The sequence below is a fragment of the Sorex fumeus genome, unplaced genomic scaffold, assembly GCF_029834395.1.
Source record: "Sorex fumeus unplaced genomic scaffold, SorFum_2.1 ptg000050l, whole genome shotgun sequence".
NCBI lineage: Eukaryota > Metazoa > Chordata > Mammalia > Eulipotyphla > Soricidae > Sorex > Sorex fumeus.
In genome coordinates this window covers 13,589,317-13,610,944 of record NW_026606107.1, presented here as the reverse complement: position 1 = coordinate 13,610,944, position 21,628 = coordinate 13,589,317, and the positions used below count along the sequence as shown (strand labels likewise).

The 21,628-nt window shown below is 38.7% G+C and overlaps 1 protein-coding gene across 3 annotated transcripts in view; it reads left to right on the top strand.

The window, feature by feature from the left end:
- Positions 1-3,039: 3,039 nt before the first annotated feature.
- Positions 3,040-21,628, top strand: part of ZNF711 (zinc finger protein 711) — a 52,054-nt gene continuing 33,465 nt past the window's right edge. For 2 of the 3 annotated variants that reach the window (XM_056124153.1, XM_056124150.1), the window contains exons 1-4: positions 3,040-3,111; positions 4,553-4,670; positions 6,112-6,216; positions 18,655-19,257. In XM_056124153.1, the coding sequence (XP_055980128.1) occupies positions 6,138-6,216; positions 18,655-19,257 (682 nt within the window). In that variant the 5' untranslated portion in view covers positions 3,040-3,111; positions 4,553-4,670; positions 6,112-6,137. The remainder of the gene's footprint in view (positions 3,112-4,552; positions 4,671-6,111; positions 6,217-18,654; positions 19,258-21,628) is intronic. The other variant, XM_056124152.1, reaches the window with a different exon arrangement.

Genomic DNA, 21,628 nt, shown 5'->3' with positions numbered 1-21,628 from the left:
TATCCAATGGAGGAAAGAGAGACACTTAAATAAATCAGCCAGGTTACTCCTCAGTCTCTTTGTTGAGAGCTTTAACTGAAGTGACAAAGGAGTACAGAGTCAGTTTTCAGATTTAGTGATTTCTGATATGATGATTCAATGAACAGATGAACAAAGAATAACTAGTTAGTAAAATGAAGAGATGTGAACCCCTATTAGGTGATGATATAAGAAATTGGGCAAGGATGGGAGAGGATGAATTCTATAGAAGTTAAGGAAGCAGAATTCTCAAGATAATTTGACCAGATGTTTGGAGAGAGTGATGATCTTCAGTTTTAAAAATTATCTACTGCAACATATCATTCATAAAGATAATGTGAGCAATAACCACCTCATATCTTTCTGGCTTACTTTTAGCAGTGTCCTATTGAAAATAACACTTAGACTAGATCTTTCAAGTATACATTGGATACCTGTGTCAGTGTATCCAACAAAGAAACTCAACATGTATAGGAATGCACTCATAAAAATATTTGTCATCATCTAAGTGAGAAAATGAATGTGTAAATAAAGTGTGACACCAGTCAAATCTGGGCATCTTGCTTGCTTTTGTGGTGACCTGTGATTAACAATGACTTTTACATTTTGGGTAGTTTAAAACACTCTAAGAATAATTTTTCATGAAATGTTAAAATAGATTTTTTTGCTTGAGCAGGCCCAGTAACATTGTGAGACTTGTGTTTGGCATACAGAATACGTCACGGGTAGCTTGCCAGGCTTTGCCGTGCGGGCGAGATACTCTCGGTAGCTTGCGGGACTCTCCGAGAGGGGCAGAGGAATCGAACTTGGGTCAGCCATGTTGGCTGCCTGCAAGGCAAACGCCTTACCTGCTGTGCTATAGCTCACAAAATTAAAATAAACAAATTTCTAACAGAGCAACCATGTTCCTTGCTGTGCATACTATCTATGGCGGTTTGGGGCTACAATTGCAGAGCTGAAGAGTAGCCAGAAAGACAACTCTCAGAGCCTAAAACATTTACTATCTGGTTCTATACTAAGTTTGCTGATTACGGCCTGTGAGAAGAGGAGTACTGTGCTAGGATTTTCACAGCATACGTCCTCCATTTTCTTGAAACATTTAGTGCTACACTAGGTTGTAGGAACAAGGAAAAATTATTCATCTAATTTGAACATTCATGGGTTCAAACTAAAATAATCTAATTTTTCAAGGAAAGGTGAATAAATATCTTCTTCATGTGGTAAAGAATTATAATTTGCCTGCTTAAACACTGCTATTAATTTTAAGGGCTGGAGCTATAGCACAGCGGGTAGGGTGTTTGCCTTGCACGCAACCAACCTGGCCAACCCAGGCTTGATTCCTCTACCCCTCTTGGAGAGCCTGGCAAGCTACCGAGAGTATCTTGCCCGCTCGGCAAAGCCTGGAAAGCTCCCGGTGAAATATTTGATATGCCAAACACAGTAACAAGTCTCACATGGAGACATTACTGGGCCTACTCGAGCAAATCGATGAACAACGGGAGGACTGTGCTACAGTGCTATTAATTTTAAATACTTATAATATTAAAGTTAAAAATTCAAAATACAAAGGTCTTTGCAAATGCAACATTTGTGTTAGGTCTTATCACTTATTTGTCTAATTGTCTTCCATAAAGAAGTAATAAAGGAATGAAGGGTAGGAGTAAAACTGAAAAACACACCCAGCTTCTACTGAAAGCAAAGCATAATTCCCATCACTCTTCTCAAGGCCTTCTATCTCAAATTAAGGGGGGGGGGAGGGGGGAGTAGGGTGGAATTTATTTTACACAGCGAAGAGGAATAATGGTGTGGATATTTGGAATCTTGTAAACTAGGGCCGATTTTATATTGCTGAGCAATATAACTCCCGAAAATGCTGGGGACCAAAAGGGCTACTATACCTCGCAGTGGACTTGGACGGACCAGGTGGTGCTGGAGATGAATCTAGGTTTTCACAATTACAAGGCAGAAGCTCTATCTCCTGAACTACATCCCCGAGGGTTTTTTTTTTTAATTTATTTTTAAAATGTCATCCAAGGGTCCAAAGCTATAGTACAGAGGGCAGGGCGTTTGCCTTGCATGTGGCTGACCTGGGGTAGATTCCTGGCTTCCCATTTGGTCCTCGGAGCATCACCAGGAGTAATTCCTGAGTGCAGAGCCAGGAATAACCCCATGTGCATCGCTGGGATGACCCCCAAAGCCAGTAAGATAAAATAAAATGCCGTCTAACAGCTATTTTAGGATCAATAAGTGAACATTCAGTTATTGATGCATCTCTCTCCTCTCCCTTACCCTTGAGAAACCTGGAAAACAGTATTTTTTCCTCTGAGAAGTCCTCAGAAGCTTGTGAGGAACTTAAGCTCGTTCAGTGGGACTTGCCAGTCCAAGCTCAAACACAGTCGAACCCGTGCTTCGTGGTTTTCCGAACCCGCGCGCCTGATAACGCCGCCACCCCCCAGCCAACCCTGCCTCCCCGCCATCCCCTCACCCCCACCCCGCTCCCGGAGCCCCTACCCCGCAGCAAGTGTAGCGTGACGTAATGCAACCTCAGCAAGTCAGCCGCTTCAGAGAGGAGGGCCGGGCGGCTTGCCTCCCGGACGCAGAGTAGCTCGCGATTGGCTCGGGGTCCGGAACCTCGGGAACCCGAACGTTCGGCCCTCGCTGATCCACGGCGGCCTCCCACGGAAACCCGGAGCTCGGGCAACGTCCAATCGGGGGCGGCGGCGGCGGCGGATGCGGCGGCGGCGGCGGATGCGGCGGCGGTGGCGTCGGCAGGAGGTAAGGCGACTCCTGAGGAGAAAGTGAAGGGACTTGCTCGGCTCTGCGGGGCTCAGTGTGGCCGGGGTTCCGGGAGGAGACGCGCCGATTGTGTGCGAGCGGGACGGGAACAATGGAAGCGGCTTCTCGGCTCCCGGCTTCCCCTCCCCCTAGGCAGTTCCTCTTCGCCGCCGTACGGAGCGGCTGGCGAAATTGAGGAAAGTCTCGCACGCTCGGCGAACCTCGTCTTGCCATAGGTCCCGGCCCCGGAGGCCCGAAGCCTTAGTGGGGGCCCGTGGTGTAGTTTAGAGCGACGGGAAAATGGCGGAAAACAAAACGGTGAAGATCGCGGCGCCCCCCCACCCCCGCAGGCATTTTCTCTCAGTCTCCCCCCCCCTTTATTCCTTTCACTCGCACCCCCGACCCCCCGTTTCCGCCCCGGACGCCCCTTTCTCCCCCCACCCGCTGCCCGCCGTACCCTTGGAATGTGCGTGGGCGGCGGCGTTGGTGCTGAGGTGCCGAATCGCACGTTTTGGTGGCCGGGGAGGCGCGGGGGCGGGTTCGCGCGGCTCCGTCGCCTCCGCTAGGCCACCACCATCTTGGTTCTCGGCCGGGTCTCGTGGAGCCGGCAGAGGGGGTGAGGTTGGGCGGCTGGACTCGTGGGTGGCTGCGGTATCCGCCGCTGCTCCGATCCGGGGGACGGGGGCGGTAAATTCTCTTTCTATGTCCGCTTCCCTCCCCCCCCCCCCCCAGGTTCTCTTGTTCGGGTAATTTATGGGAGGGCACGCGTGCGCTTTTTTTTTTTTTTTTTGGTTAGAAATGATTGAAACTTGGCATGGTCCTTTGGAAGAAGACTTAAAGCGGGAAGAGGTTGTTTCCAAAGCTTCAATACTGCTACTTGCCAGGCCTCCTTTGTCTCCTAGTTCCGCAAATACTGCCACTTGAGCTTCCCTTGCTCTGCCGTCTTAGGTCTACTCTTGAATCCCTTGCCCTGTTTACATCTCGGGAAGCTTGGTCCCGAGTAAGCTATGTTTAGAGGAGAAGGATGAGTAAAATGGTTTTTTCCTTTCTTTTTGAGGGGGCGGGGTGAGTCATTTTTGGTCCCCTCATAGTGATGGAAAAGAAAGATGTTGATGTTTACTTGAAGCCTAGTTGTCTCTGTTCCATAAGGATGTGCGATATCATCTTAAAAGGACTAAGATGCCTAGCAATCTGTTGGTTATTGAATACTTAACACACTCCTGTTCTCATAGCTCTTTTATTATTAATCCTATTGAAACTTCCTATATGGGGAAAAGGGTTGTGAGATTGATTTTCGATTTAGACGTTGTGATACTTCCCATAATAGTTTCACTACGTATTAATATGTTGACACTTTATTGAGTGCAGATTTACCCCTATAATTTGGCAAGGATAAAATAAGCTCTTGGTTGGTTCTCTTTCATTTTCCAAAATAACGTGTTGCTAGAGAAAATTTGATGCTTAGGTAAATATTTAAGTGTAGTAACATTGCTTCTGTTGAAACCGCCGATTGATTTTTAGATGAAAGGATTTGATCATGAAGTCCCTAGCAGTTTTGCCTTGCAAGTTGAATTGTAAAGAAAAATTGTGGCAGTCATGCAAATCTGACATGCACAGGACATCATCCTCAGCACTGCATTCACCGCATGGCCTCCTAAGCACCACTGTCATTCCCCCCCTCCTGCTGCAAAAAAGAAAAAAGTTGTATAAGAAATTTATTTTAAAATGTTTCAAGATATATAATTCTCATTTTTTACAGTAGGTAAAGGCAACATTTTCCAAGAGAAAATAACTCAGACGGAAAAATAACAAAAATAAATTGCAGATTTTATTTTATAATATGTAAGAGAGTCTACAACTTCAAGACGCATATTAAGGTGATTAACAATTTGGTATTTTATCTTATTCATTACACAAAATAGTACTTAAACATTTAATGGTGTTTTTAATTATTTTATTATGTGGGAAAGCACTTATTCTAAAGTTGAATAGTACACTGCTTTAAAATGTTAAGGACAGTGCCTATGGTGTTTTAATTTACTTGTGTGAAAGTATAGTTGTTTATTGTGAACTCTCAGTCTTTTCTACTGAAAGGCAGAAAACAATGTGGTATTTGAAAAAGAAAATACGGTTAAGAATTTATAGCAATTCATAATCTTGCTCACATAAAATGACTTTGTTAATGATTTGCTATATATAAATGTTTCATACCGATTCAGATTTTTCTGTTCATTACTGAAATGCTCATAGAGGTTTCCCTTTGAGATAATTCTACATTTGTTTATGTATAGAACTTGGAGACAAGTGAAAATCTTAGCTGTACTTATTAATAGATTAATTGGTTTTACATGGACGTTTTCTAAAACTCTGTTGACTTCTTAGTTTCATCTTTTGTGTCATATAGCCCAATTTGCTTAACAGTATTAATTAAAAACTAAAGATAAAGTTGACAGGTATGTTTGGTTTGATTTAATTAAAATCTAATAATGTTTGAAGGAGAATACATATATGTAATTAGAAGCAGAATTATGCATGAAACTATAGACTTTAGCTTCCATTTTATCTGAGGATCTTAAAGTGGAATAAGGAATTTGAAAAGAAATAGGTTGAGCCCTTTCAAAATTAGCATAAAGCTAACATGAGTTATTATTAATAAAATTATTATGCAATTACAAGTAAACAATTTTCTGAAAGAAGCAATTTGCTCCTTATTTACCTATAATGGGTCTTAATTCTACCATAGTTACAGAAGCAGGGGTGTTTCATGAGTCCTTAAAACTGAGACAGACAGTAGTAGAGGCCAGAAGTCCTCATTCACTCAAAGAACTTCAGGGAAACTGGGTTAGAACTTAGTGTATTATAAGTAGAACCTCAAGAGAGAAGTGAAACACATCTTCATTTACAGAACTTTTTTGAAGGGCTCATTTTGGGTCTGGAAGAAATGGATGAGAGTCACTGGATGAAATTCACTGGTATTACACCTGAAGCATACAGTAACGTATAATATATTAACTATTGTCTATTGCCATATTATTTTTATTATTATATTTTAACTGAAACTTCACTTCTGCCATTTTTATTGTTTTCCTTGCTTCTACCACCTCTCCCATGGCTCATTTCCCTTATTGTGTCTTATTCTCCATTATCTTAGGTTTTTCCTCTATTTGGTTCTTTATTTATGGTTGTCACATTAAGCATCTAATCAAAGCTTTTTATTTTATTTGTATTTGTGCACTTCATTTAAAGGCATTTTTTTCTGAAAACAACTGATTTTGTCCTAAATATATTTAACCTACTTAAAAACTCTTTCTTTTGCAGATATTTGTGAATAATCTTTGCTAATTATGGATTCAGGTGGTGGAAGTCTTGGATTGCATACATCAGATTCTAGAATGGCTCATACCATGATTATGCAGGATTTTGGTAAAGCATTTTCTTTGTTGTATTTTTTAAATGTCAGAATATACCAAAATATCAAAAATATCGAAGAACTAGAATTACAGAGAAAATGAATTATTTTCTAGGAAAATACATTTGTAGGGCTTACATTTATAGGGTAAATTTATATATCTTAAAGTTAATCTAATTTTTGTGGGCAAATTGAAGTTAAGGAAGGAGAATATAGTGGTATTATTTAATTGGAAATAAAAAATGTCATTTTGTGTGGGGTCAGAGCCCTAATAGACTGTTTGCCCTGCACATGACTGATTTCAATCTCATATGGTCCCCTGAGCACTGCTAAGAGTAATTCCTGACTATAGAGCAGGAGTAACCCCTGAGCATCACCAGATATGTCTAAATAACAACAACAAAAGTAAATTGGTATAAATAATTGCATCATTATTTCACAAAAATATAATAAAAGTGACTTTATAAAATAAAGTTTAAGTTACATTATTGATAAAGCAAATAAAGTATTTTCTTCTATTCAAAGAATTTTACAGTTAAATAGTGATATAGGTAAAATCATGCTCTTGGTGATTAATTATATTCTAATGTTGTATTCTCAGAGTTATTATAATAGACGATGTTTTCTTTTGTTATAAAAAGGCTTTCAACTTATATTGTCTTAAAATAGTTTCTTGATTAAAATATGAAGATTCCATTGAAAATCAACAAAATGCTGATTTTCACAGTATCAGTCTAAATGATAGAGATATATGAAGTTTAAGAAGAAAGGATAAGGGCCTGAGAGATAGCACAGTAGGTAGGGTGTCTGCCTTGTATGCGGCCAACTCAGGTTCGATTCCCAGCATCCCATATGGTCTCCTGAGCACTGCCAGGAGCAACTCCCAAGTGCAGATCCAGGAGTAACCCCTGTGCATCGCCAGGTGTGACTCAGAAATAAAGGATCAGAGTGAGAGCAAAGATCACAAATGATAAAGAGAAAAAGTAAACAAAAAATGAAATATTACTGAATATCAAATCTAAACTTAGGGGTGGGGGCTACAACTACTGATATTTTGTTTAATAAAATCCTGTTAGTGATTTTAGATAACTTTGAGCATGTTATTTTCTGTCCCTTTTAAAAATCCAGAGTAATGAGAGTCAGAAATGATTCTAGTTTTGTTAGTTTTGCTAACTGTATGTCTATATTAACAAAGAGCTTAATTCGCTTTAATGAATTGGTTGGGCTATGTAACATTTGATGTCCTTTCCAGTGTCATGATGCCTTGGCATTTCTCTCTGATGAATTAAAGTGCAATTTGTACATCAAGATTGAGTGTACTGGAGATCAAGATGACCCTGTAACTGATGATGTAGAAAAATTCATGTATTTGTACAGCTAACTGAAGTGAAGTCATGTTAATTATGATTTTGAAATCATTCTGGTTAAGAAGAATTACAGAAATTTTAGAATGCAGAAGAGTAATAGATTTCAGGTAACCTTGTAAATAATTTTCTAGACATAGATTTCAGACGACTGGCATACTTGAACTTCAGTATGGTAAATAGATTTTGACCTGAATATCAACTTTCATTTTTAAAATAAGATATTGAGAACTTGATTCTATACTTATTCCCACTCCCTACTCTCTGCTGGGGAGTTTCTTTTCTTTTTCCTTCTACTTTCTAATAAAAATTTCTGTTTCCCAAAAAATGAAAGGTATTTTATAATGAAAATAATGCAGTATATTCCTCATTTAATTAAAAAATAATGCCTACCCTGTAGCATTTGGTGAAGTGCCAGAATCCTCTTCACTACTGAAGAAAATGCCAGTTCATGAGTAAAATATCCATTCCTTTCAAAAGATGAAAAAAAAAGAACTTTAGTTCTGGCAAATAATTTATGTTCCTTTCTCCTTTCCATTGTTCTTCCTTAATGTCTTGAAGTTTACTTTTTTTTGGCTATGTAACATTTATTGTATCAAGATAAGGAATAAGATAAAACAAGCAGACTGCAATTGTTGTTACTGAGAATGGAAAGAAAGAAAAGTCTTTAAAAAATCTAATATCTGTATTTAAAATTTTAGAATGCCTGGAGCACGCTGCCACATTTGTGGCCATGCAACATTTCATATGTTGGTAATCTCTTACACAAGGACTTACTGGCTCCAATGTAAGATAAAACAATCTTTACACTTAAGTAATGTTTTTAGATCATTTTAGCAAATTATTCATAACAAGCAATACAAAACAATTTTTTTAGGTCTTGCATTGGGGGCAGGGTTTGGGGGACAGGGTGGAGACATTTGAAATGTGGTGGGTAGGTGTAATGGTGGTGGGATTGGTATTGGAACATTTAATGTAATAAGTTATTGTGAAAAACTTTTAAAAATAAAATAAAAAATCTAATACTTGGAGCTGGAGAATTAGTTTAGCACTTGCTGTGTATGTGGCTGACCTAGGTTCAATTCCTGGCACCCCATATGGTCTCCCAAGCTGTGCCAGGAGTGAGTCCTGAGCAAAGAGCCAGAAGTAAGTCCAGAGAAAAGGAAGAGAGGGAGCGAGGGGGGAGGGGAAGGGAGAAGAAAAGGAAGGGGGAGGAAGGGAGGGAAAATGCAATACTTCTATCTATGATTGACTTATAGAGACTTTCTGCCTTTCAACTACTGGTACTACCAGTCAGTCTACTGTTACTGTCAGTGAGAAAAAGTCCACAGCTGGTGGGTTTTTGTTCTTTGCTGTGAAAAAAAAATTACATGATAGAGCTGGGCTTAAAAAGTTGATTTTAGTTTTCTAAGATAAGAGGAAATGGTTGAATGGGAGCAGCCCAGATCCTTCACTGTAACCATGGGAGGGTGTAGTGTAGCACCAACTTGCCTTTATATTTATATCTTCCCAGCTCTGCCTCAGCCAATATGACATAGGTTTTGGTTGGGCCTACTGTTTTATATAATAGAATGAATTGTTAGAGCTAACAGAGACCCTTAAAATTTTTAAATCACTGTTCAGCTTCCCAACACTGAAGTGGAAGTTAGGAGAAGGAGAAAAACATCTGGAATTTGAAATGTCTGAATTCCTACCCTGTAGCTTTCCACTTGGATGAAGCAGTTGGGCACATAACTGCTGAAAAGCGATACTACATGCTGACTTTCAGTAAATGATAAAGCAAAATAAAAGTTTATTCTTATTTATACCTCATGCTTCATTTCTTTTAGGTTGCTAGGAAATGTGAACATGTATGTTCTAATATATTTTGGGGTCTTTTTTGGGGGCCACACACAGTGGTTCTCAGAGACTTCTGGCGTGGTGCTTGGGGGTTTCTCCCACAGTGTTCAAAGACAATATAGTACTAGGGATTAAGCCTGGTCTTACTGAATGTGCTCCAGCTCTTTGAACTATCTTTTCTGCATTTTATGTTCATTTTCATATGTATTTTATATTGATATTTAATTCATATACTATACAATTTGGGCTGGAGCGAAAGCACAGTGGGTAGGGTGTTTGCTTTGCATACGGACAACCCAGGTTTGATTCCTCCATCCCTCTCGCAGAGCCTGCAAGCTACCGAGAGTATTGCACTTGCAGGAAAGAGCCTGGCAAGCTCCCCGTGGTGTATTCGATATGCCAAAAACAGTAACAAGTCTCGCAATGGAGACATTACTGGTGCCCGCTCAAGCAAGTGAATGAACAACGGGAGGACAGTGCTACAGTGCTACTATACAATTTACCAATTTTGAAGTATATAATTTTATGGTTTTTAGTATAGTCACAGTATTATACAATTATCACCTCAGTTGTCACTTCATAATTAGTCAGGCAAGCATGCTATTTCTTCCTATCTTGTACATTTGATGAGAATACAATCATATCATGTGATCGTTTGTGTTTTTTTATTTAACATTTTCAAGTTTTATCTGCGTTGTAGTGTTATCAGCATTTCATTCCCCTTAACTGCAAAATAACATAACATTGTATGAATAAACTACATTTTGTTTATCTATTCTTCGGCTCACATTTTCATAGAGCTGTGAAAACATGTTCTGTATATTAGAATACTTTTGTGTCAAACAAAGCTTTGCACTTTAGACTGGAGTATGAGTGGTCATGGAAATATGCCAATGCATACACCTGCAACCACAAGATAAACATCTTGGAACACTTTTCATGGTAATTGGGGAGATACACATATACACATACACACATAGAAACACAATTATTCTAACATAAACATACTGCCCAGCAGAGAAAAATTCTTTCATGTTCTGGTCTTTTTAGAAGTAACGAAATGGAAACTACTACATAGTTTTAACTGGTACTTTCATATAATAATTAACACTTTTTGTAAAATGAATATCATGGAGTACTTATACCAGAAAAGTTTCAAAACTACAGTATTTTTTGTTATGTAGTCTTTATGTTTCAGTTGTCTAGTGTTATTTTGTGATTACTGGTTTTAGAAAAAGTGCATAAGCATAAGCGCCGTTCTCCTGTTGTTCATCGATTTGCTCGAGCGGGTCCAGTAACGTTTCCATTGTGAGACTTTGTTGTTACTGTGTTTGGCATATTGAATACGTCACGGGTAGCTTGCCAGGCTTTGCCATGCGGGTGAGATACTCTCAGTAGCTTGCCAGGCTCTCCGGGAGGGGTGGAAGAATTGAACTGGGGTTGGCCAGGTCGGCCGCATGCAATGTAAATGCCTTACCCACTGTGCTATCGCTCCTGCCCAGATATATACATTATGGTAGCTAAATTGTTTTCTGTATTGAGAAGGTACAATTAGAAGTCAGGAACTATATTTTCATCATTTGATGTTACTGGATCAATTTCAAGTATTTTCACTTTTTGTGTGATATTTTAAGAAATAAAATAATGTTAATTTAAGCCCAGAGGGAACTTAAATTATCAGTACTTTTGATCACGATCACGATCGATCACGATCACGATCATCCTGTTGTTCATCGATTGCCTCGAGCAGGCACCAGTAATGTCTCCTTCGCCCTAGCCCTGAGATTTTAAAAAGTGCCATATTCATGGCTCTTTCAGGGTTAGGAGAATGAGACCCATCATTGTTACTGGTATTTGACATACTGGGTATGCCACGGGTACGTCATGGGGAGTTTGCCAGACTCTGCCTTGTGGGCAGGCTACATTTGGTAGCCTGCCAGGTTGTCCAAAGTAAGAATAAGATAATAAGATGTTGCACAGCCTCGAATGTGGCCTCGCGCTTCTGGGAGCTAGGTTTTATAGTCTCTGGGTCTTGGCCATTGATGGGATTACACGGTGCCAGAGGGCCAGTTGGTGGGTGTGATGGAGGATCTGGGTGGAGGATGCTCAGCCCCGATTCGAGCAGGCTTGGAGATCTCAGCCCCGGGAACCACATGCCTTTGTCCTCTGCCAGTACCTTCATGCGTGTGGAGAGTGGTCTCAGCATGGTTGTGACTGGTTCTGGAGGTCTTCGGCTGCCGAAGCTCTGCTCAGGGCGGGGAGGGAAACTCAACCCGCCCCCCTCCAAGGGGCCCCGGTGAGGGCAACCAGGCGTGGGGGCAGGAGACTCTGTGCTGTTCTCTTCTGGGAGCTAGGTTTTATTGTCTCTGGATCTTGGCTGTTGATGGGATTACAGGGGGCCAGGGGACCAGTTGGTGGGTGTGGCCCCTGCCTACAGGAAGATGGAGGATCTGGGTGGAGGATGCTCAGCTTGAGATCTCCAAGCCTGCTCAGTACTTTTGATAGTAGCATTTATTTGGTGCTCAGTTTAGATTTCTTATGAAAGCAATCACTTTGCCAAGCTCACATGCTTCCCTTGAACTTTTTAAATTTTAAATTTATAGTAGAAATTAGATACACTTTTTAAAAATTCTGTTTACATTAAAACAAAGTTCTTTTGTTGCTATTGTTGTAATCATCAGTGTCTCTACACACTTGGCTGTGGTGCCTTCAAATTTGGTTCTTCTGCTTGCTGTTGCACATCTGGTTATGCCACTTGCACATTAACTTAGGTCCTTTACAGGGATAACAGCTTTATTTTTAATTTCTTTAATTGAGGCTTTTTCTTTTGCAATGCTGTTAATAATGGTTTCTCATGCACATAATTCTAACACCACACCCATCACCAGTGTACCTCCTCTTTCTCCCAAGGACCCTATCACTCAGCTCTCCCTAAGACTCCCCCTCCCTTCAATTGAATTATGTAGATCAGTTTAAGTTGCCTTTAGACCTTCGTTGCTACTGTGTATGTGTAAGTCCCACATATCAGAGATATGATTTTCTATCTATCCATTTCCTTCTGATTGACTTCACTCAGTATTATATGCTGCAGTTTTATACATGTTGCTTCAAATTGTATGGATTTGTTCTTTATTGGAGCTGCACAACAGTTAGTTTGTATACATACCATACTTCTAGGGATCACAGAATCACAAATGCTCGTTCATTCATTTAGTTGTGTTCTTACACATTCTGGTAGTAGTACTTGCCAGAGGTTGCTGTAGTATTCACACATGTTACTTCATGGTGTCACACTACTAGCTGTAGAGCTTATGCATCGTTAGTTGTCATGCTTTCCTGGGTTTGCATGTTTGAGAAGTCATACTTGATCACAACTGTTTATATGCCACAGATCATACCTTCTGTTATGTCATTGAGACTCCTAGACAATAGATCTACAGAGTCTGAGGACTCAACTCTTGGACTCACTCTTGGTAGGCAGGTATTTTTTGCTACTGAGTCAATGCCCAGGTCCCCAAACATATATTCTAAGCTTCACAAATTAATGATATTTTTAAAAGTAGAGTATTGCTTGTCAAGTAAGTACACTAAGTGGTAAGATAATGCTTTCTTTAATAAGATGGAAACTTGAGTGATTATGTGTTTCGTGTGTTATCTCATTATTGAATTGATTTTATGATTAAGTGATATTTTCTCACAGTTGTTATATAGTAAGAAAAATGTTCGGTATCATTTAATGCTGCCTACTATAAGCTTTTAAATTTAAATCTTAAGTGGCTGTGATAGGCATACTTACTTTCTCAAAGTCGTCTTTCAGTAGTGACTTAACTCAATAAACCTCTTTATAAAGAGGTTTTTTGATATTGGGCCACAGATGGCAGTGGCCAGGGCCTGCCCCTGCCTTTGGGCTCAGGGATGACTCCTGGTGGGACTCAGTGAACTATATGGGGTGCTGGAGATCAAACCCTGGTCAGCCACATGCAAGGTGAAATCACCCTACCTGCTATAGTATTTATGCTCAAGGATGGAGGGAAAAAGGAGTTTGGAATCCAGCAACAAGTTCAGCATGAGCTATGGGCAGTCCTATTTAATCTGTAAAGACCACAGTTCCTTTATATTTAAAATCAGAATAAGTTATTATTTATTTTGGGAGCCACAGCTGGTGGTGCTCAGGGCTTACTCTTGGTTCTGTGCTCAGGGATTACTCCTAGTAGGCTCAGGAGACCATACGAAGTGCCTGAGATCAAACTTGGGTCAGCTGCATGCAAGGCAAAGATCCCTACCCCTGTGCAATTAATTGCTCTGCCCCAAAGAAGTTAATCTTTCATCTAATCATTTTGATGCTTAAATGAGGTTGCTTAGTACAAACTCATCTCTCAAATATAGCTAGTGTATAGTTATGTAATAAGTGACATTGCTTAGAAAACAGATGAGCTGATTTATTAGGAAGAACCCAGAGACATCTTAGTGGCTGTGTCTTATTCATTCCTTGCACTACTAGGTGCTTAAGTATGATCTCAGCTGTACTGCTAGTTGGGATTCCTGATGACACAACAAAGTGTGTAAACACTACAAATGTGGTACCAGAAAGTTTGCACAACCAGTGTGCAAAGTGTCATAAGCAAGGCTAATATGACCCCATGTTATCACAACTATAATAATAATAATAGCAAAGTGTTTGGGAAAAGAAAACAAAAAAAACCTTATTAGTCATCTTGTTTTCCTTAGGGTTTTGGATTTCATTTAATTTGGCCTGTAAGTTTCTACTAGAGTAGAGACTGGGTTAACTGCACATCATTTGTTCCGTCCATCTTTTAGCATTCTTCCAACCAAGATAATCTAAATCCAGGACAGCACTGCATCAGTTTATCTGAAACTTTTTAGTTTCTGCTCTCAACAATCCAATGGAGACGTTACTGGGCCCGCTCGAGCAAATCGAGCTCTCAACAATCAAACTAACCTTCAGAAATGCTCTAAGATACCTGTAATTTCCCATAATTTAACTCTGACTTGTGGAAAGAGCTTAATGAAATTTACTAGATTATTTATACGTGCAGGATTATAGTACTGTGAATTGTAGACTTATCATTTAAACTTTGCTTGATAACCTTTCCAGTCACATTTAAATGCTGAGTTTGTATCCTCTCCCCTGTTTTCAAAATAGCCAGTGGAATAACAGTTGTGTAGAAAGTATTTTATTTGCATTTCATTCATCTACCAAATTTTCAAAATAGAAGCTTTCTATCTTGGGGCAATATGGTAAATTATTTGAGGGTTTGAAAATAGTAAGATATAGAAAATTTGGAAGATTTAGAAGATGATCTTGAAGTTTGGCATTTTGTGGGGAAGGAACCTCATACATTTTTGCTAGGCCCTCAACATGCAACACATGTGCTTTGTTACTAAGCTGTGTCTGTAGCCCCTCTAATATTAGTGTTTTGATTGAGTAGGGTATTGACAGTATCAATTTTCTCTACCCTAATGTGTTGAATAACTTCTATAATAAATTGGTTAATGATAATGAAAATTGCATAACAAATAACATTATTTCAGGCATTACTATATACAAAGTACAATGTATACTGGAAAAAGCTTTGTTTAATTTCTTTGTGTATAAATTTTTGTTACAACCTTGTTCACTATAAAATGTAAAATCTATATGTATGCTATTATCAGAACAATTTGTCTAAAATAAGTTATTTTATTTACTTCCCCAATTAAATGTTTTCAACTTAAGTGTATTAATTCTTACAAGATAAAGATGTTGAGGGACATTTTATAACACATATAATGTATCAATCTTGCCATATCTTATTGAGTCACTTCATTTAGTATATTATAACCCCCTTATATTTGTCTTTTTAACTTTTTAATTAGACTCACAGGAATTAGGGGAAAAAATGCATGTGGTCCCATATACTCTTATTTTTCCATCTTTCAAGAGTGACATCTTACTATAATCATGGTCGAGTATCAAAACCCGAAAATTAACATTGGTGCATTAGTATTAACCAAACTAAACATTTTATTTAGCTACCAAGATTTTAAAATATGTATCTTATATATTTGTGTAAGTACTACCACTATGCAGATATAGAACTGTGCCATCATTCTATATATGCCATACTAGTGTATTTTCCTATACTCCCACCTTATTGCTATTTTGAAAATGTCATATAAAATTATATTTTTAGGCCATAGAGATAGTATAGAGGTTAAGGTACTTCCCTTGCATGTAGCCAACCCCAGTTTGATTCTTGGCACCATTTGGTCCCCCAGCATTCCTGGGATCAAACCCTGAACACTGCTAGGTATATCCCAACCTTTTCCTAAGAGTATCTTTAAAAGTTTTGCTTGTTTTTTGGTCACACATGGTGGTGCTCAGGGCTTCTTGCCCTGTGCACTGGATTGCTCCTGGTGGTGCTTAACGTACCATAACGTGTTGGGGATAGAACCTGGGTCAGTCACATGGAAAGCAAGTGCCTTACACACTACATTATAGCTCTGGTCTCTCTTTAAATATTTTTATATTTATTTTTATTGTTCTTGTAGTTACGGTATGTTTATGGTAGTGCTAACATTTATGATCTTGATGTATAGCATGTACAGTTATTTTACATCACACCACCGAAGTCCCCAGAACCCTCCACCAATGTCTTTACTTCTCTTCTTTTTGCTGGGTGGTAGGTGGGCCATATTTGGCTGAACTCAGTGCCTACTCCTGGTATTATTCTCAGGGATCACTCCTGCTGCCACAACAGGTATATGAGTTGTTGGAGATCCCACTGGGTTGGTTGTATGCAAGGCAATCACCATACAGCCTATACTGTTTCTCTTATCCTCCTTATGATATTTCTAGTCCACATCTTTTTGCCTTCCCTTCCCCTCAATTTGGCAATTTCAGTTTTGTAGTCCAGGACCACAGGTTTCACATTCATTGCTGTCTAGATTTTTGTTTTGCTTCTTCATATACCAAAAATGAGATAGATCATCTAGTATTTGTCCACCTTCTGACTTATTTTATTTAACATGATACCTTCCGGTTTCATCCTAGTTACTGAGAATGCAATATTTCATCTTTCCTTATTGCTGCATAGTATTCCATTATATATGTATACTATTGCCTCTTTCTTCATCTGTCATTGAATAATTAGGTTGCTTCCATAAACATAGCTGTTGTATTAAGCATTACAATGAACAGAGGTGTACTTACATTTTTCAAATTTAGCGTATTTGTATTCTCTGATATATGCCAACCAGTGGTATTGCTGGATCACATGGGAACTCCATTCTTAGTATTTATTTATTTATTTATTTATTTTTATTAGTGAGACACCATGAGGTACAGTTGTAGACTTACAAATTTTTGTGCTTGGGTTTCAATTATACAATGATCAAATACCCATCCCTCCACCAGTGCCCATTTCCCACCACCACGGATCCCAGTATCCCTCCCCCTTCACCCCCCCCCCCATCCTACCCTGCCTCTGTGGCAGGGCATACCCCCTCCGTTCTCTCTCTCCTTTGGGGTGTTGTGGTTTGCAAAAGAGGCATTGAGTGGCAATCATGTTTGGTCTATAGTCTACTTTCAGCGTGCTTTTCCCATCCTGGGAGGATCCTCCCAACACCCTTTATTTGGTGCTCCCTTCTCTATTTGAGCTCCCTTTTCCCCTAGCATGTGTAGCTGGCCTCCAAGTCATGGAGCAAAATTCCTGGTACTAATCTCAGCCATTCTTGGGTGTTAGTCTCCTATTTTGACCCAGCAATACCACTCTTGGGAATATATCCCAGAGAGGCAAAAAAGTATAGTCGAAGTGACATCTGCACTTGTTTGTTCATTGCAGCACTGTTTACAATAGCTAGAATATGGAAAAAAAAACATGAGTGCCCGAGATCAGATGATTGGTTAATGAAACTTTGGTACATCTACACAATGGAGTACTATGTAGCTGTTAGAAAAGATGAAGTCATAACATTTACATAAAAGTGGTACTACATGGAAAGTATCACGTTAAGCGAAATGAGTCACAAAGAAAGGGATAGACATAGAAAGATTGCATTCATCTGGGGAACATAAAGTAACAAAATAGGAGATTAACATTCTTAGTATTTTAGAGAAGGCTCCATACTGTTTTCCATAGAGGCTGATCCAGATGGCATTCCCACCAACAGTGAAAGAGGGTTCCTTTTTTTTAACCAAATATCCTCCAACACTAGTTTTCTCCAGTCTTTTTAATATATGCCAAAACAAATGATACATTTTCAACTGATTTTTTTACCTGCAGATCAGCAGTGATCTGTGGCTGGTGGTTGAAAACTATTGATTTAAATTATTTTGTTTAAATTTTGTAAGTTTATTATAAATTTCATAATACCCTTTGGTGTTTGATCTTTTTCCACTTGAAGTAATTTTAAAGATTCATTCAGATGTTTGATTGTTTCAGTAGATCATAGTTTTGTTTCCAGGACATACTCAGTGATGCTCAGAGATAACTCTTGGCTCAGGGATTATTCCTGATTCTCAGTACTCTCTCTTGATTATGCTCAGTGGATCATCTGGGATCCTGGGGATCAAACCAGGGTTGGCCATATGCAAGGCCAACCATACTGACTCTACTATTTTACTATCCCCAGTTCATTTTCAATTGCTGGTAGTTTTGCCAGAGTTAGTTTAACCAAATATTCACCAACTGAACCACATTTGGGCTCTTTAATTTTTTGCAGAAAATTTTAGGAGAAATAACTACTATAAACTTACAAATATTTTATTGTTTTTATAACAACACACTTTTTAATATTTTTGAGAAAGTTATCCCAAAATGTGATTGATGAGTTTTATCAAAAATACCTGCTTATTACAAGAAATTGGCCAAAAAATTTTCAAAAATAAAAGTTACCATTTTTTCCTTCCCAGCACAAACATATGAGATTAAAAAGGTTTTCTGTATCTTTACCAATCTGTGGTGTTACTGTTTAAATTATATTGTGCAAATTGTATATAGTAATTTTCTTGCATTTTTATACTTACTTGAAAAATGGCATTATTTTAGGGTTTATTTTAGTTATGACCACTACTGCCTTCATCCCAACTCCTGATAGATGATGGCTTTTATTGAAGTTAAGTTGTCAGTGATTTCTTAAAATGATTCATTTGTACAGAACTATTAAATATATGCAAATATTTTGAAATTTGGCATGTGAAAACCAGTACTTTGAATTAAAATAACTTTACTTTTTTGATTATTGTAGTGGCTGGAATGGCTGGTACTGCACATATCGATGGAGACCATATTGTTGTTTCAGTTCCTGAGGCTGTATTAGTTTCTGATGTAGTCACAGATGATGGGATAACTCTAGATCCTGGCTTAGCGGCTGAAGTTGTACATGGGCCTGATATCATCACTGAGACTGACATAGTAACAGAAGGTGTGATTGTTCCTGAAGCTGTACTTGAAGCTGATGTTGCCATTGAAGAAGATTTAGAGGAAACTGATGGTGATCACATTTTGACTTCCGAATTAATAACAGAAACTGTTAGAGTACCTGAACAGGTTTTTGTGGCTGACCTTGTTACAGGTCCTGATGGACACTTAGAACATGTGGTCCAAGATTGTGTTTCTGGAGTTGACTCTCCCACAGTCGTATCAGAGGAGGTTCTTGTAACAAATTCAGATACAGAAACTATGATTCAGGCAACTGATGGTGTTCCTGGTTCTACAGTTACAATTAAAACTGAAGATGATGAAGATTTCGATGATGAAGAGGAGGATGAGGATGATGAGGATGATGATGAGGAGGATGATGATGATGATGATGTGAAAAGCACTTCTGAAGACTACTTGATGATATCCTGTAAGTGAAACAAAAATTCCATAATCACTTTGGAGAGTGTACATATATAACTTAGAAGGGTTTTCAGGAATGTTATATTTTTCAGTAAGTCATTGGGGGAAAATTATTTTGAAAAATTTGTTTTCGAAGTTGTATTGTTGTGATGCTTTTTATAATTTATCATGGTTTTAATGAATTCAAAATCCATACCAAAAGAAGCAAAAGTGAATTTTATTGATATCTTTGAAGAAATATGAATTTGGAAGATTCAGTAAGGATATTAACTGACAATTTTTATGGTATGTATGTATGTATATATATATATTTTCCAGTCTGGGAAATTTATGCTTGAACTTCTTTCTTTTAATTTTTTTCTTTCAAGGCATCGTGGTTTACAAAGTTAACCACAGTTGACTTTCAGAAATACAATGTTCCAGTACCAGTCCCACCACCACTGTCAGCATCTCTCCACCAGTTCTTAATATGGCAGAGACTAAAATTGTCAGTTCAGTTTTACTCAGGAATTTAAGCATATTAAGAAATGTATAATTTGATTTTTAATTAAATATTTTAAAGATGGGCATTTGATCATTGTATAACTGAAACCCAAGCACAAAAATTTGTAAATCTGCAACTGTACCTCATGGTGTTTCACTAATAAAAATCTAAAAAAAAATACAAAGTAAATTATAAACCCAGACTGCATTCTACAGTCCCTCTGTTTATTTTATTATATGTGTATTATATGTAAAGATACTTCAACATTTTATTTCATCAAATACTTTATTATGTCCTTAATACATTTCATTAAGGAAGAAAGAAGAAATATCCTGTCATCATTTTAATTGGTAGGATTGTTTGAACAACTGCAATACTGAAAATCTCATTTAGCTGATTGATGGAATCTGATGAAGCATATCTATTATTTTATAAAGTTTGAAGGAATCTTTCTTGAAGTTATAAATTGTTCACTTTCCTAAGAAGGACTCTTACTATATTTTGGAGTGCTCCCAAATGGTACTCAGGAGATCCCGATGATGATTTTCAGTCACCAAGGTTCTTGGCCAACTGGTTCAATGAAAATGCCCAAGGATGTGGTGCTCCTTGGAGCCTCTGTTTCTGGAGATTTCTTGGGTCTTCCAGGAACATGAACAATATCCAGGGCTATACCGAGATGTGCTTGGGGGGTACCATGTGTTTACAAAGATTGGCCTAATGCAAAGCTTGCACCTTGAACGCTATACTTGCTCTCCAAAAAGTCTTGTTTTCTATTTTTTATTTTTATCCATCCACCAGTGCCCATTTTCCACCAACATGGGTCCCAGTATCCCTCCACCACCCCAACCCCGCATCCCACCCGGCCTCTGTGGCAGGGTATTCCCTGTTGTTCTTTCTCTCTCGTTTTGGGTGTTGTGGTTTGCAAAAGAGGCATTGAGTGGCAATCATATTTAGTCTATAGTCCACTTTCAGCATGCTTCTACGATACAGGGAGGATCCTCCCAAGAGCCTTTATGTGGTGCTCCTTCCTCTATCTGAGCTCCCTTTTCCCCTAGAATGTGTGACTGGCCTCCAAGCCATGAGGCAAAACTCCTGGTATTAGTATAATTAGTATTAGTATAATCTCGGCCACTCTTGGGTGTTAGTCTCCTATTTTGTTACTTTATGTTCCCCAGATGAATGCAATCTTTCTATGTCTATCCCTCTCTTTCTGACTCATTTCGCTTAACATGATACTTTCCATGTAGTACAACTTGTATGTAAATTTCATGACTTCATCTTTTCTAACAGCTACATAGTACTCCATTGTGTAAATGTACCAAAGTTTCTTTAACCAGTCATCTGTTCTCGGGCACTCAGGTTTTTTCCAGATTCTGGCTATTGTAAAGAGTGCTGCAGTGAACAAACAAGTGCAGATGTCCCTTCGACAATACTTTTTTGCCTCTCTGGGATATATTGCCAGGAGTGGTATTGCTGGGTCAAATGGGAGCTAATTTTTTGAGAGTCGTCCATACTGTTTTCTAGATGGGCTGAACCAGTCAGCATTCCCACCAGCAGTTAAGGAGTGTCCCTTTCTCGCCACATATGCACCATCACTGATTGCTTTCTTTCTTTTGGATGTGGGCCACTATCTATGGTGTGAAATGATATCTCATTGTTGTTTTGATCTGCATCTCCCTGATGATTAATGATGTAGAGCATTTTCTCATGTGCCTTTTAGCCATTCGGATTTTTTGTTTGAGAAAGTTTCTGTTCATTTCGTCACTCCATTTTTATGGGGTTGGATGTTTTCGTCATGTGGAGTTCAACCAGTACTTTGTATATCCTTGATATCAACCCCTTGTTGGATGTGTATTCGGGGAATATCCTTTCCCATTCTGTAGACTGTCTTTGT